This window comes from Prenolepis imparis, unplaced genomic scaffold (assembly GCF_030444845.1).
Source record: "Prenolepis imparis isolate NDT839.2.m4 unplaced genomic scaffold, iyPreImpa1.0 SCAF_15, whole genome shotgun sequence".
Classification (NCBI taxonomy): domain Eukaryota; kingdom Metazoa; phylum Arthropoda; class Insecta; order Hymenoptera; family Formicidae; genus Prenolepis; species Prenolepis imparis.
In genome coordinates this window covers 5,502,998-5,520,736 of record NW_028141173.1, presented here as the reverse complement: position 1 = coordinate 5,520,736, position 17,739 = coordinate 5,502,998, and the positions used below count along the sequence as shown (strand labels likewise).

At 28.0% G+C, this 17,739-nt stretch overlaps 2 protein-coding genes across 4 annotated transcripts in view; one reads left to right on the top strand and one right to left on the bottom strand.

Annotated features, from left to right (window-relative positions):
• The window catches only part of LOC145945793 (acyl-CoA synthetase short-chain family member 3, mitochondrial), a 41,387-nt gene that overhangs the window by 17,618 nt on the left and 6,030 nt on the right, over positions 1-17,739 (bottom strand). The window contains exons 2-3 of one of the 2 annotated variants that reach the window (XM_083054948.1): positions 2,697-2,776; positions 1,593-1,807 (exon numbers count right to left, since the gene is read on the bottom strand). The exons of the other annotated variant lie outside the window; for it this stretch is intronic. Coding sequence (XP_082911074.1) covers positions 1,593-1,704 — 112 coding nt within the window. The 5' untranslated portion in view covers positions 1,705-1,807; positions 2,697-2,776. The remainder of the gene's footprint in view (positions 1-1,592; positions 1,808-2,696; positions 2,777-17,739) is intronic. 2 annotated transcript variants of the gene reach the window in all.
• The window catches only part of Ms (neuropeptide receptor myosuppressin), a 38,877-nt gene that overhangs the window by 16,433 nt on the left and 4,705 nt on the right, over positions 1-17,739 (top strand). The window contains exon 1 of one of the 2 annotated variants that reach the window (XM_083054952.1): positions 7,695-8,002. The exons of the other annotated variant lie outside the window; for it this stretch is intronic. The gene's annotated coding sequence lies outside the window, so the exon portion shown is untranslated. Of the gene's footprint in view, positions 1-7,694; positions 8,003-17,739 lie in introns of those variants that run through there. 2 annotated transcript variants of the gene reach the window in all.

Here is a 17,739-nt window from a genome sequence, read left to right as displayed (position 1 = left end):
TATCAAAACATATTTAATTTCTTTTGATATAATGCTTTTATTTAAAACAAAGAATTAAACATTTTAAATATAAATAAATTCTAAAAAAGTAATATATATATATATACGTATATTTATATATTTATATATTTAGTAATTGGATTTATTGACACATCAATTTATTTGGCATTTTGGATATCTCATACCAACTGATATATATATATAAGTTGCAATCAATATATTAAATTGATAAATATGTAAACCATATTGAATGTGTGTGTGGACACAATATGTCACATTGTTTACATATTTTGCATACAAATTTAATTTATATATTTTTAATTTATATCGAACTATTTGAGATCTTAAAATAATTTTAAAATTATAAACGAATTAAGTTAAATATTGAGTAGAAAAAAAGAAAGAGAGGAGGGGAAATTCGCATTCTCGAGGCTGTAATGTTATATGTATATGAATCATTTATTAAAAAAGAAAATTATTTTTTAATCTATCATCAAATAATCAAAATATATAAGTATAAAGTTTCAATTCTTGTTACAATAATTGTTATTGTTGTGATGAAATTATATATAAATTATATATAAATAAATAAACACAATTATTTGCAGAATAAAAATTAATATAAACTGAAAATTATAATAAAATCATTGCGGCATCACGTGTATGCATAATTAAACCCCAAGAGAGTAAACTTTCTTTCTCTCTTTCTTTTGCTGTGCTTTATGTTTAGTTTTTTAAGTCTAAAACCTTAATATATTTGATTTTCGACCGTGAAATTAATTGCCTTTCAATTAAGCAAATAAAATATTTTATCTTAAAATCGCAAACGCGGAGAGAATTTCGGGAAATGCAGTTGAAATATTCATGTTGAAATTTCAAAGTTTCAGATAAGAAATTGAAAAATTAGGTTAAATTTAAGAATTAATATAATTGATTAAAAATAAAGAAATTTATACACTTCTTTATCATATAAAATTATTTTTGATGAGAGACATCTTGAAATTTTATTACAATGTGTACATGACATAAAAATGTCATGTACACATTGTAATAAAATTTGTATTCGAAATGTATAATTTGACATATTGATTGTAATTCGTATACATTAGTTGGATTTGTACTAAATATTTTTTAACATTTAAATCTTACATATCTGACGAGAGCTATTATATAAATTTTTCAAAATAATTATTTGTTAGAAATATTATAATTCTAAGAAATAATAAATAATCGAAATAATCGACAAATATAAATTGAATATAATAATCTTCGAGATAAGTCTATTATATTAATAATATAAGAATATTATATCACACAGAAAGAACAAAAGTTAATGTTCTTTTTCCAATCAGAAACTAACATTTTTCGTTCTATTAAAATATATTTCGTTTTTTGTTTTTCTGAGATAAAAGACTTTAAAGATAAAAATTTTCTTATTTTTACACACACGCGTATTTACACACACATATATATAGATAACTTTCTTTCACTCTTTCTCTCATAATTGAATATATGTGGAGAAATAAAACTCAAAAAAATTATTAATTTACGCCTAATCTATTTAATTTATAGAAAAATGTAATAATGCGTACCATTGTCTCCTTTTCGTGTTATTCTCGGACGCATGATGCATGATTCGAGATACGGTTTTTCTGAATTCTCGGATTCAGCATTCAAGAAATCGGAATTCATCTGATGCAGCATTTTGCGGCTCTTGATCCGAGTAATATCCGGACCCTTACAATTTGTAGTAATAGTAACGTCTATGTATCCACAAAGTAGGGTCCATCCACGATATATATAGAGGCTATATTTTAAATAATAATTTAAAATTTATGGCTCTCAATGTAAAACACAAATTTAAATTTTAACAGGGGAAAAAAGAAAGCTAAAAAGAGTCAGATGCGAATAGTAATGCGTTAGTTTCAAGAAAAGTTTAATTCCCGATTCAGACTTTGTCCGAATATTCTTTTATCTATGCTTCTTTAGAGGGAATCGGAAGGGAGGGGATTCGTAAAATAAAAATTTTTTGAATTGAGATTTAATTGCTTGATATCGCATCAAGGAAAAATTTGTGTTCTATGCACACTCAGTTCAACGAACATTAATTTTATCCCACACTGCTATCTGACTCTATAATTCATTGGAATTTAAATTTGTGTTTTACATTTTACATTTTAAATATTCTCAAAGTTAAGTCAGAAATAAATCTTTCATGAATGTTACGTATACCCAGATAGCATATGTTGGTTTCATAAACGTTTCTTAAATCTAATACCATTCTAATTAATTGAATATCATTAGAATTAGGAAACGTTTATGAAACAAACATGTGTGCTACTTGGAATATGCTAATATTTTAAACAAGTAAAATCTGTCAAATTACATGATATATAATTATTATTATGATTTTAATAAATTAAATGAAAAATGCAGATCGCAGATATAATGTTTATAAGGTCAAAGTATAACATTTTATAATATGACGTTATATATTTCAATTAGCAAAAATTATTTACAAATAAATACAAAAAATATAAAATAATAAAATTTAAAAAATGTACGATAATTTGTACAATAATTTGCAATGCACAATGCTTTCTCGTTTGCACAAACATTTTTCACAGATTTTTCTTATTGTTATTATTAGCTTATTATGTCACAATTATATGCGTTGACAATATTCTAATACGTACTTAGGGATGGGAACACACTCGCGGAAAGGAGATGCGTGAAGACACTTGTATTGTAGAAAACTAAAGCCGTTCCATCAGGACTGCAAGGCAAACAATATGCAAAATCACAAGCCACATGATACATACACTTCCTGAATGAACATTAATTCGCAGGTCACAGTTTCAATTTTAAGGTTCAATCATTATGACGGAAATTTGATAACCTAACTGCACTCGAGATGTGAGTGACTAAATGTAACTATACACGGAGAGAATTTTCTCTTGAAATTTACCCTGAAAATCATGGTAATCGTGGGACAATATGGTATTATATGGAAAGAATTTTATATGAGAATTTCTCTGATTAATATTTATCACAATAAAAAATAATAATATCTATTACAGTAAAATATAAAATATATGCTTGATTAATTTTACTATGCAGTTTAGTGTTAGAGATGCAGTTTTGTGATAGATATATTATTATTTTTATTGTGATAAATATTAATCAGAGAAATTCTCATAAAATTATTTCCATACTACGATTACCATGATTTTCAGGGTAAATTCTAAGAGAAAATTCTCTCAGTGTATATATTTAAATTATCAATTAATATTTGTAGGCTGTTTTTTAATCTTAAATTTTAATTTTAGTGACATATCTTTCGACAATAATAAACTCTAGTTTTCTTTCGCGATTGTTAAAATAAAATTATATATCTTTATATTTCCTATTCGTTCTTTTCTTTTCATTCAGAAATTTAATTCGCTGAAACCTTTTGTATAAGGATATATTAAAAAAAGATGAAATAAAACATTTGACAAAAGTTATTATACCTGTTGAAATAAGTTAAATCGGCTCATAGATTGATTTAAACTTTTGCTATTGATTTAAACATTTAAATATTTAAATTGAGTCAAATTGTTTTCAAAGAAACAATGAGAGAGAGAGAGAGAGAGAGAGCTCTGAGCTATATAAATATTTAAATATTTAAAACATCTGAAAACAATCGTGTTTTAAAAGAAATCTAATTAAATAATTCAAACATTTAACACATTTTGCGAAATAAAATAAAAATCAAATCAATTAAAATTAAATTGAATCAAATAATAATATTGATAAAAATAATATTGAAATATATAAGATTTACAGGGTAGTTAAATTAATCGACCACACTAGCCAATGAATTTGTCTAAGTTATGACTTTATCGACCATATGGTTGTGGTCTTTATAAAGTATAACTTGAAATTATTAATTACAAATTTTTTGGAGTAAACTTTTACCAATTATTGTTTCAGCAATAACTATATAAAACAGATTACAAATTTACTATGAGAATGACTACAATTTACTATGAAAATTCTGAAAAAGAATCGAAAAATCATCCACTTTTATCCTACGATAGACTGACACGATACGTGCGAATTACACTAGGAATATATATTGTGTGTAAATGATATGCAAATAATGCAGTATGCGCGTTTAACATTCGTATAATATCCTGTAAGAAAGAAGTATCCAGCACTGCAATTTTTCGATATATAAGCAAAACGATTCTAAGCATTATCGTGTTGCTTTTTTGATTTTTTTGTCATGTACGAAATACGCATACGAATATCTCTTTGCATATACAAAAAGCCCTAAATAGTCAATAGAATTCTATTTTTAATTATCAGATGTCAAATGTCAAACGTCAAACGTTACATAAATTTAAATGTTTATTTATATTTAAAGAACGGGCGATTCAAGATGATAGGATTACAATCGGAAACATATCTTATAGTGATATTTAATTAATTTTCGCATTATTTATTTTTTCGAAATAAGAGATTAATTTGTTTATTCGTATGATCGTTATTAAAATTATCATTATGTCAAAACGATGTCGAGGCATTTTTTCTTTTTGTAAGATGAATATAGGACAAATATAATTCGAATTACATTATCACTTATTATCATCAGTTATTGAAACGTTCTCGAAGCAATTGTTCTCTTTTTGCTTGACATATATAGAGCGGATAATTCGAATTACATTATGTGTAAGGCAATGACATAAAGCGTCACGTAAGTGACGAAAATGTAAATCGCATAAAATGTACGCTGCAAAACGAATTCTTGATCAGTGGAATAGCCAAGCGTTCTACGTAAGAACTCGATCTTCCGTAAAATCAAATTGCGATGCGGTTTTCTTCTACGTGATCGACAAGGGACGAATGTCAATGCATACCTTATTGTTAGCTAGGAATGTGCAAAATGGGTGTCCAAACCCATTTAAAATAGAAAATGGGAAATAGGCATTTTTAAAATAGTTTTTCAAAATAAAAATAATTTCTTTTAAATATATATATATATATATATATATATATATATATTTACATTCTTATTTTTTTTTATTTACTTCTTACAATTATTACTCATATTTAAATTCTTATTTCTTTATAAAATTTTTATAAACTTTATAAATTTTTTTATAAGCTTTCTTTATAAACTTTCTTTTATAAACTCTTTAAACTTTTATAAACTTTATATAAACTTTATATATTTTTAATATAATAAAAAATTTTAATACAAAAAAACAAAAATTGATAAATATATTTACATGTGGAATTACAAAAAACGTTTATTTTATTACATAATAAATATATCTCTCTCTTTTATCGTGATATATATTTCATTATTTATTAAAGATAAGAGAAAACAGTTAATTAAAATCTGTTTATTTATATAATTGCTATTGAAATCATTATCATTTTTAAAACAATATCTAGGCAAAATATTGATAATTCTCTTCAATCACCACAGAAAATGCCTGAAATATAGAAGATATAGGGATGTGGACGTTGAAACATTTCCTGCTCAACGGACAATTAAATAACTATAAACGAATTTACATCTTATGTAAATTAGATTAGAACAATACGAACACAAATTGTTCCCAATATCCAGGAGAAATATTATTTCAAGATTATCTTTATGCATCAACGAAAGCGTATAATGCGTTTGTTAATGCGACGAACCAGTCATTGCATTTCGAATTACATATAGTGTGTATCCTCCGACACTATTATCAGTATTTAGATGATATACTGCTAACACAGCATCGAATTTCGAGTTTACGTGAGAGAATCTGTTGTGTAGAGCTCCGCGAAAAATCGCTTAATCGTTTCGCTTCGTATCGCACCTGACGCCTCACGATACTTGGACGAAACGCAAATCTGGGATAGAATCGTGTCAATAAAATTATTTCTACTGATACCATTAATAGAGTTACTTATATTTAGTATTCACATCGCATTCTCCAATGCAAAAGTTGCATAGTTTTTTCCCTTAAGTTCTTAAATAAAGATACTGGTCGAATCTTTTCTCTTTAAAGAGTTTACACAGATAGTGGGAGAGAGAGATTGTATCACCAAGATCGTATATTAACTCTGACAGGATCACAATTTTCGTTTTTTCAATTAATCTAATCTTTTTTTTAACACCTTATATATTATGCATATTATGTTCATGACGATGTCGGGCCAATAAGGCATGAATATTCATGCTACTGCGTCTGAACTGATATCATTAATAATTGTCAATGTCGTCAAATATTTAATATATAATATTAAAATTTAATTAATAATACGTATATAACATTCCAAATAACATTCTAAAGTTTAAATTAAATATTTAGAATAAATTTTGTGTTAAATATATGAAAAAAGGATTAAACACGTGAAACTTTAATCGCGAAAATTTATTCGGAAATTTAAAGTTTACTTTACTATATAATTATTTTTTTTATACATTCTTATCATTTCGTTATCGTGTCTAAAATGCACGTTTTATCGCTTTAATTGATAAATATTTAATTCGAAAAAAATAATAAAAATTTAGAATTATAGCTGGATTGAAGAGATCTAACAAAAGTTTAACATACATACATATGATGTATTTTTTTAAGTATATCTTTTTTATTGTATACTAAATTTTTTTCAAAATTGTTACGAAAGCTTTTCTAAATTATCGAAAATTACAAAGTGAATTATACGATATTTTTTATTATATCTAATAAAGTGAAAAGATACATATAAATTCTACAGAAAATTTTTCAAAATGTCCTAAATAAATTATATCCTAAATGTAGTTCTTTATGTGTATGTGCTGTCGCGCATAAATTTTATATTCCACACAAATTTATAGACAGAATATTTCACGAGAGTGCGGTCTTGAGGATGACATAAATTCCACAACAAATAATCACAAATGACATATTTATAAAGAATTAATTTCTTTACATAAATGTAACATTGCATTTTCTTTAATAACATTATAATTAAAAAGTTTTCAATCGTTAAACTCTTCAACTTTATAACTGGGTTAAATAATTGAACTAAAAATTACACTATAATAAAAAAAATATAGTATAAAATTCACAAATATATACATATATATGACAAAAGCCCCATACAATTTTTTATTGTAATTCCATTAATATGTGTTTTTTTTATTATTTAATATTCATTGATTAATATATATTATTTAATAACATATGATTTATTATTTATCTTATTACTGGGTATTATTTATAAGTATCATTACGTCACACTCGTGTGTCGCGCTTTATCGTAAAAAGATCAAATCGTATCTTTCTTTGACAGCGCTCCTCCCTTATACAGTTTGCATGCGTCGTTTAACTTCCCATCCGCGAAAGCAACAAGTTTGCGACCATAATTGTCCCTTCAGTGACGTCGAACACGTCGCGTTATATAAGTTGCGGACCCCGGCCCCGTCAGAATAGCATGAAATTTTTATATCTCGTCGGATAAGAAAATGTGCGTGTCGCATCTACCACCTCCAAGGCAAGAGGAGGGTTGCGCGAAAGGACAAGCGAGCAGGGGCGAGAAGTTACGCGCGTCGACGTATGATTTCTCTCTGGCGCCCCAATAAAACGCGCGCATGGCAATTGGAATACGGCGCGTATTTAAGGGCTGATCTCCGACGGATTCTCGCCACTGTAACACGGTATCTCTGTAGCCCGGGGCCTCTCTCGCCGGCGGCCAACCCTCTCGCGTCGCTCGCTCTTTCTCTCGCAGTCTCCCTCGTCCTCTTCGTCCGAGGATCGTCCACCCCGCGCGATTTCGCTCTCCGCGATTCGCCGAAAACGGGTCGAATCGTATCGGGAAATTCGCAATTTGATCTCGAGATCGTCTTGGAGAACTCGCGGCTTCCTTCCTCTTGAAGGGCGTCTATAGTCCCTGTCGCGGGTGTAGGGAGTCTAGGGCTGTAAACGTCTCGTCATTTCCGACCGTCTTCGCGACGTTATCGTTGCGCTCTCCCCAGGTTGGTACCGTATTGCAAAATTAATATAATTTGTTCGGAAAAAGATGCTTTTGCGAAGGACATAGGATATATATTCATTTTTTATCGTGTTCACCACTCTTAATGATGGGTGTATTTTTTTATTGGAGCACCGGTGACTCAAATCGTACAATTTTCATGAAATTTAGATAATATTGATAAGCAAAGTACATCGAATTAATGTAGAGCTGTTGATATGAATGAGATGTTCTTTTTTCATATAAATGACTTTTGATAATAATTACTCTCCAGCAAACGCGGCGAAATTATGCATTAATGTTTTTTTATAAATTGATATAGCCTGAAAAATTCACAAATGCATCTGAAAAGTATAAAGTATAACGAACAATATTTTTAAGATATTTCTATATTATTCTTTACTATTTTATAAAGCGAAAACTTTTTGATTTTACATTGCAATTTTTGATTAGAATGATATTGTAAAAGTTATAAAATTAATTATGCACAAAAATATCTGACATATAAAGAAATTTTTTTAAAGTTATTTTGATAAACTATAAAAAAGGGATAGATCGCTACTCTTTTTAGATATAACTCATTATAAACCCACGCAAAGAATATATATTAACTAGAAGTTGAAATGTTAAAGTGGCTTTATAAAGGATTCGTGCCGGTATAATCCATTTCATTCGGATTTTCTCAATGTGATTGTGCGCAGCTAAATTACGTGCCAAATATTCGCTCGTATTTATATTGCTGACTATTATGAGAATGCCGACTATTATATATTATTATATTTAAAGAAACGCGACAGCAAAGTACAATCCATGTTCATTATTATATGCAGATATTTCCGGATTATTTTCTTGTAAATTGATATAGAATAAATAAATTGATACCGAGTATTATCATTTACGGATTAAAATGTAAAAAATGTTTCAAGTATTATACTACGTCAATTACTTTTTCGTTTATTTAGCAAGTAACGTTGCATTTTCCTGTTGACACTTTTTCTTCGAAGGCACTTCGCTTGGCAATGAATTTATTTCAAGGGTGAAAGAACGCGCAGGCGAAAGCCAGTTGATAAAAATCTGCTCTTTATGTACAGTTCAAACATTTGATATAGTCATTATTTTATATTACGTGATCTGCATATAAATCGGATTATACATGCATATATTATTATTAGATAACATATTTTGTAGATACTTTACTTTATAAAATTTACGAAGATTAACGGATAAAGTTGACATATATCGTTTTTTTCTCAGAAGATTCCGTAATAATTTTTATTAGCAAAAATATTTTTAAGATATTAATAATTCTTCAATTATTATCAGAAATGATAAATAAATAACTTTTTTCGAGAATTAAATTTCAATAAAGTAAATAACATTAGCTTTGTGTTCGATTTGAAGTAGACTTTGACTTTTAATTTAAAACTTTGATATAAAATACTAAGATATAAAATAATATACTAAGATTGTTTTCTTTAATTTAAAACTTTGAGATAAAATACTAAGATATAGAATAATAAAATTTGAAAAAATCAAGTTGTAATAAATCTATTATTTTAAGGAGAAATTAATTTTATTAAGACACAATACTATGTATCAGTTTTGCAATAATTATGACACTTTTTTATATATTACATAATTATTGATGATGTAAAAAGCGATCTAATTTTTCAGAGAATTAATTTTAAAGTTTGACGTTTTAAACGCCCGTATATTATAGGATAAAATGTTATGATAAAATTGATGGCTAGCGCGTATCATTTTTTTCATTCGGCTATTTATTAATAGATTAAGATTCTATCTGCCCTTTTAAAACGTTAACTTTTAAAGTTGACATTTTGAAAAATAGAATAAACTACTATACGTGCGATATTTCTTGATACCATTGATATGATGTGTGTGTGTGTGAATAGACATAGAATAATGATTCAAAGCATAGATAATTAATGATTAAATAAAGATTCAACGTATTCTAAGATTAATGAGTGATAATTTATATTGGACGTAAAAATCTATACTGCGATAGCTACGTATAATATATTTTGTTGCAATATTGTTTTCGCTATTAACATAAAATTTTATCATGTTACGAGAAACGCGTTTTCTTCGTTTTCTTACATTTTACGACTATTTATGAAGCAAGGATGAGTGTTGTGCAATATGTGAGAGGATTGATCATATCAGTCGGATTACGAGTCGTCATACATCAAAATCGAACATTTATATATATATATATATATATATATATATGTATACATCGCGATTTCATATATTGTATATATGAAAATAAATTATACTATATTATAATAATAAATAATAAAATAAATAATAAAATTAATAAAATTAATATTTTATATATATATAAAATATTAATTTATTTTATTATTTATTATTATAGTATAATTTATTTTCATATATATAATATATGAAATCGCGATTTCATATTAATAAATGATAATAATTTATCAAGTTTAATACATACATATATATATGAGACATAACATATGACAGTTATTAATAAACTTATTAAAATTTATAAAAATTAGCAAATAGTACATATAGAGACTTCATTAATTAACTTGTCGAATTTAATTCAGCTTATCTCTTTCTTTATCTTGCTTTTAGATTATATTTTTGATATCACTTCAAAGATGTTAAAATTCGTGAATGAGAAGTGCTATTTTAATAATAACTTTATGATAACCAATATTTTCTCACGTATAAGACGGATTATAATCCTTTCAACTTGTTTGTGCGTGTCTATATGCCTTGTTGAAAGAAGGATCAAAGAAACAAATGCGTGTAAATCCCAGCCCCCGTAAATGCGATTCTTCTTGAATACATGACTTTCGGTTCCACACAAACTATACCATATCGTTTCATTCTTTCCCAAAGACCACTTAAGGCTCCTGGCTCCTTTCCGACCATGTCGAAATCGTGACGTCAGAGGCGAGAAAACACACGCTAAAATTTCTTAGATGCCATTTCGAAATAAAAAAATATTTCGATGAAACAGCACTTCAGATGGCTTTAGCACACTCTTAAAAAACCCCGAAAACTATCCTTTCCCCTTTATAATCAATCAACAGCTGTAAAATGTAATATTATGAAGCCCAGTCCGTCTGGTCTTTGCACATGCGCAGTCATTCCGTGTGTCAAAGTCTGACATCTCGATCATTTTACAGATGTTGATTGATTATAAAGGGAAAAGGATAGTTTTCGGGGGTTTTTAACAGTGTGCTAAAGCCATCTGAAGTGCTGTTTAATCGAAATATCTTTTCATTAAAAAATGGCATCTAAGAATTTTCAGCGTGTGCTTTCTCGCCTCTGACGTCACAATCCAATATGGCCGCGGTGAGCACCTAGGAGCCTTAACTTGTATGTGATATTCTGACTGAATATTACCGAGTTTCGAACGAAATTACATAAAGAATAACTTCTTCGGGTTCTCAACATCTGAACGAGATTACATTCTCATTGAAGTAAAAAATATTAGGAATCATGGTTCTTTCTACGAACAGATTACAAATAACGTAGAATAATCCGTGAAAGAGAGGTTTAGGTATTTTATATATATATATATAAAACTTTTATGATATTTCCGAGCGCAAAACTTTAACACACTTGATATCGTATATATGAATCGCCGGAAGGCAGGCCGAGAGAAACAGAGTGGATAAAGTTTTCTACAAAGTTTTACACAAAGTTACAAGATTTATAAGCACTAACTTTTCGGAAAGATACGCGTGACATCGTGCGTATTTAATCTGATTGCGTTACATTATCGTGCGTTGTTAATCTATAACACTGTACCGTGTGATAACTTTGTAAGCCCGCAAGAGTTTAGTCGTTTATGTAAACTCGTGTAAGCTACACGATATCAACATTCATACGAATAACATTATAGGCATTTCGAATTATAGGCATAAAGTCTAAATTCCACGATTTACGATCGGTGATGCAAGTTTCGTCGTGATATCATGAAACAACGCATTTGAAAATTACACATTTGAATTTTATAATCGCGAAATGATAAGCTCTCGATTATCGATATTTCATTTGATTTCGACTTATTATGAACGGATGTATATTACAATATTTTCATTATAGCTTTTATCATATTTATTTGCACTCCTAAAATTTTTGAAACGCCTTTTACAATTGCTTATTAAAAGGGTTCAAAAAATTCTATTTGTTCTTCAGTATTTTTGTCGAGAAAAAAGATTGATTTTAAATCAAATTATGAAATTACACATTTGAATTTTATAATCGCGAAATGATAAGCTCTCGATTATCGATATTTAATTTGATTTCGACTTATTATAAACGGATGTATATTGCAATATTTTAACATATGTATTATAGCTTTTATCATATTTATTTGCATTCCTAAAATTCTTGAAACGCCTTTTACAATTGCTTATTAAAAGGCTTCAAAAAATTCTATTTGTTCTTTAGTATTTTTGTCGAGAAAAAAAGATTGATTTTAAATTAAAATGATAACTTTAAATAGTTTTAATATTATGTTAAATTGGTAGAGTTTTATATACACGTAGTAAAGTATTAATTTAAGAGAGAAAGAGAGAAATAAAGCACACTTGTTAATGCCACGCATTTTTTTATTAGATTGCTTCTACGGAAAGCTACTTTTAACGCTCGCTAGCCAATTATGTTTATGTAAAAAAAAAAAAAAAAGAAAAAAAGAAAAGAAAAATCGACTGTGTGTTGCAATTTCAGAGACTTATAAGCAAGTCTCTGCCTAATAGACTCTAAAAATAGCCGGTGCTGTGCACTATATGACTTGATTTATTAAAGGAGTGCAATTTCAAGTACAATAAACACGACACTAACAGAATTCCATTAGACGAAAATTTTTATTATTAGATGTGCAACTATGTATCGAGCTATTTTAGAGTATGACGTCAAAAGCGAGAAAAACCAGATAAACAATTCCTACAAGGAATAACATAATTTTCCTTGGCATAAGACCTGACTTGTCGCCAAGGAAGAGAATTTCGTGCATCTCTTGTTTTTCTTTTCTTTCTTTTTCTTCTTCTTTTTTCCGAAACACGTTAGATTTATTGGAGTTACGACAGCGAAAATATATAATATCTGATGTAAAAAAAAAACTATCCGATTTTCTAACGGAATTTATTACACTTGTCAAGTGTAGAATATCTCCATGTGAAATAGAATCCATGAAATATAATGCTTCACGGAGCAAATTGACTATTGGAAGTGATTTAAAGAACATCAATATAAAGTATTGATATCAATCCTATCTTCCAATATCAATCATTTTCGTTACTTCACGATGTTGAAGAGATATATATACATTGAGAGTAATTTTATACCACTTCTGTAGGACTTGTAAATAATGCTAGTAAAGTATAGAGGACGATAAAGATCGCACATAAAAAAATCATACATGAAAAAAGAGACAGAAAAATTGGGGCAGAAAGATTATAAGGAAGGATGGGTGTACTTCCGAAAAGCCCATACCTCCGATTTTTTTGAAACTACGTATACTTACGTATTTTGACGTGCTGATTACGAATATGATAGTGAAAATTGGCGCAACTTTCATTTTCATGGTGAAAACCATAAAAAATCGTCAAAAATTGACGTTTTTTGGATTTATTTTATCAGATACTGGAAAATTCAAAAAATGTTTCAAACAAAAGTTGTAGATTTCTTTTAAATGTGCATTTTATGTCATATTCATTTTTGCCGTACGAGTGATGGTTTTCGAGAAAAACGATGGACTCTAAATCTTATATCTGTCCTCCCATCTAGCATGTACATACTTTGCAGTACATATACGATTCCATATGGGTTTGCAACTTTCCACGCAAAGCGAGGCCATATATTGGGACTTCTACGCAGTACTGCGGACATGGGTTGGGTCTTGTGTTTGTACATACTTTTGAATTTTCCAGTATTTGATAAAATAAATCCAAAAAACGTCAATTTTTGACGATTTTTTATGGTTTTCACCATGAAAATAAAAGTTGCGCCAATTTTCACTATCATATTCGTAATCAGCACGTAAGTATACGTAGTTTCAAAAAAATCGGAGGTATGGGCTTTTCGGAAGTTTATCCGGAAGGATTATATTCACTCATGCATGAAGTCGGTAGTTGTGACAGAATAATCGACGCAGGCAGCAAAATATACATCAGGAACTCTGATTTCAGACAGCTTACAGCTTTTTATATATATGTATATATATATATATATATATATATATATATATATATATATTCGGTAATTCATTTGGAATAAAATTTTGAGAGACTTCGATTATTATTTCATTTGTAGTATACGGTCGAAACTTATTAAGATTCATTGCTCTTACTGTATTGAGAATTGTTAATTGAAAATTGTAATTAAAAATTGTTAATTAAAAAATGGATCGGAAGTATTTCAAGGATTATAACGGAAATTCTCGCTTTTGATTTCACAAACAGCGATCTTGAATTTTCGGACACTGGGAGAGTGAGGATTAATTATGTCTCTTCAATCTCTTTTTACATGAATATTAAGAATATAGTCATTATTTGAGTCATTATATTTACCTATTATACACAGAAGCATTTCGCGAATATTACTGTTAAACCAATTTAATCTAACATTTTTTTTTATTTTCGACACATTGCTCTTTGTATAATATTTTAGACTAGATGTATTAATGGGATTACTCCAGTTTTTTTCGATGCCTCTTTTAATTATGTGTTCCAATAAATTACTTTATTTTATTAAAGTTGAATGAGAACAAGTTTTTGAGGAGAAAAGTATTTGTAAAAAAGGGAAAAATACAAGGTATACATCTGTGTTTTAAGAAATTACAAAAGAGTCTTAGAGAGAGATTTCGTTTCAGTTCTTTTTCCTTTGGATTATACACATCTGTGATTGCTTGTAGCAGCGAAAGAAGTCTCGTGTCTTTCGATTCGCGCTGTATTAATATTTCATGATACCATCGAAGATAGTTGCGCAGTCAGTTTACGTGATATGTATTATTCCGAGATATCAGCGACAAGGGGGCTCGAAATACAGTTGATCTCAAAATATATACATATATTCGTCTTTATGCGTTATGCGTATGCATAACATCACACACTCATGCATTAATGATTCAGGGGATTTCAAAGCGTAACATATATGATATATTCCATTCGTATTAATATCATATCTTTATGTATATCTATTATATATTTTCATATATGTGGTATAATATATTTTTTTATTTTTCTTTCTACTTTTACCTTTCTCTCTAGCTAAGAAATAGTAATTTCACAGGTCATACATGTAAAATAATATACTTTCTTAACATATATGCTATTATATATATATATATATATATATGTATATAATTACTAATTAATTTCTGTAAATTAACTGTTAATTCAATTTATTAATTGAAAATTTATTCTTATGATTCATGTTTATTATTAATATATCACTAATAATATTAGCAATAATGCGATTAATAATATCAGAAATAAATTGTGAACGTCAGTTTTTAATATATATAAATTTTAATATTAACATTTTATTAATTTTTATTTTATTAATCATTATTATTATTATTATTAATAAAACTTTGCTAATAAAATTTTACTAATAAAACTTTACTAATGAAAGTTAATTTACTAAATAAAAAATATAATATATTAACAATCATTATTTTTATTATTAAGGGAGTTACACATTATTTATAATTTTTAAAATTTTTTTATTATATATCAATACTGACACAGAGAATATGTTATATATCTCTTAATATTTTCTAAATATTCTCAGCTATATATCAGTTTACAAAATATTTTGTGCTTATAATTTCAAATTTATAACTATCATGCTGTATCAATCGTAAATTATATTTTGTATTACATAAAAGTACGATCAAAGCTTATCAATGACGATGTTAATTCTTTTGTAATCTCTTTTAAAAAACTCTTGAAAGTGTATGCGTCAGAACTGAAAGTTTTATAATTATCTTCGACCATTATCTTCTTTAAATTTCCAATGTGTCAAAATGTCTGCTGTCCGGAAATTTTTATCTATTTTCTTATCCGCATATTGTCATTTTAAGTATTTCCTTGCATAGATTTTTATATATAGCTGCAATTATTATTACATATCTTTAAAATACATTGGCATAAAGCGTAACAAAGATAGCAATTATATATATATATAGATACAGAATATATGAAATCGCACGTTTTTAGTATCGAGTTGCATTATCTACTCGGTGCATCATCAATATTTACGTACGTGCAGTCGTCATTGGCAATAAGCAAATGCAAATAGTGTTATAATCGCCGCTAACCCTTTGCATTTCAATTTTGACCTTCAACTAAAATATGAGTATGTGTATTCAGGGTGTCAAAAATTAATTAAATTTAACCCTCGTTCGACAACGATATGCATCATTTTATGACTCGATGTAGAAAGATCGTTTTAATCCTTTCTGCGAACGCAGTCTCTATCTATTTTTAAAAATATTTTTCTTAGATTTGTATGATTCTATTTTTCATATAATTATAAATTTTAATTTTATTTTCTTAAATAGAATCAATGTTATCACCGAATAAGCAGCGCTTTCAGTTACAGTATAATATTACAAATAAAATCTCATTGAGAAGAATCAGTTAGTGATATAGGGGTTGATTTTTTAATTCTGAAATCTTAAATATCATAATTATTCGCTGATTTTCGGTGACATCTTGTCATCATGCTTTAATCAATAATATTTTCATTGATTCAATTTAAGAATAATTTTAAAATTCAATGTGTAATTAAGCATGATTTTTTTTTATTTATTTTCCTTTTCTTCCCTAGAAATATATTTGCAGACATTCTGAGAAACTTGAGTGCATCTGCGAAGAAATTTAAAAGTTTCTTTTCTTTTCTTAAAAATGATCTTTTATTCAAGTCTTACTTCTGCTTAAACAAATTTTACTTATTTAATATCGTAACATGAGTCTACATATTACGTGGTTGCTTGGGGTAGAATACATAAAACGCGGTTATTCGGTCCATCAATCAAGCGATAGCGAATCAGCAACAGGTTGCCTATTTATCCCGGTACCCACAATTGTGTAGACTCGTGTTCGTCGCATGTTCCATCCATTTCCCTGCGAAATATGACTCGAAAAATATTGTATATTCGACGTTTATATACGCGTCTTTAGAAGAATAGCCGAAATTTCGCTCGTGTTAATCTGCCGCGCTAATTGCTTTCTTATCAAATGTCTCATTAAATGTCTGCTGCAGAATGTAAGTGAATGATATCCCTTAGGATGTAATTAGAATATATTTCTATGTGTGTGAAACATTATTTTGTTCGAACGATTTTCTTTTTTTTTTTTTTTTTTCCATCGATATGAACGATTTTTATTTCCCCTCAGGGATTCACATCTCTGTCATACGGACTTGGCACAAACTCTTGATTTTCTTTTATTCAACATCAACTGATGAAGAAATAATCAGGGTTTGAAAAAACCCGGGTTTTTTTTAAAAAGTCCAGCCCAGTGGGTTTTTTATTAAAAAACCGGGTTTTTGGGGGTTTATTGGGTTTTTTTGGGTTTTATTGAGTTTTTTGGGATTTTGTTGGGTTTTTTAATTTTTTTAATTTAATTTTTTATAATTCAAAAGAGAAAGTCTTCTACGCTCGTGTAATGTTCAAAACGAATTCATATATTTAAGAGGCCAACTTTTCGAGCCATTATTAGGGTG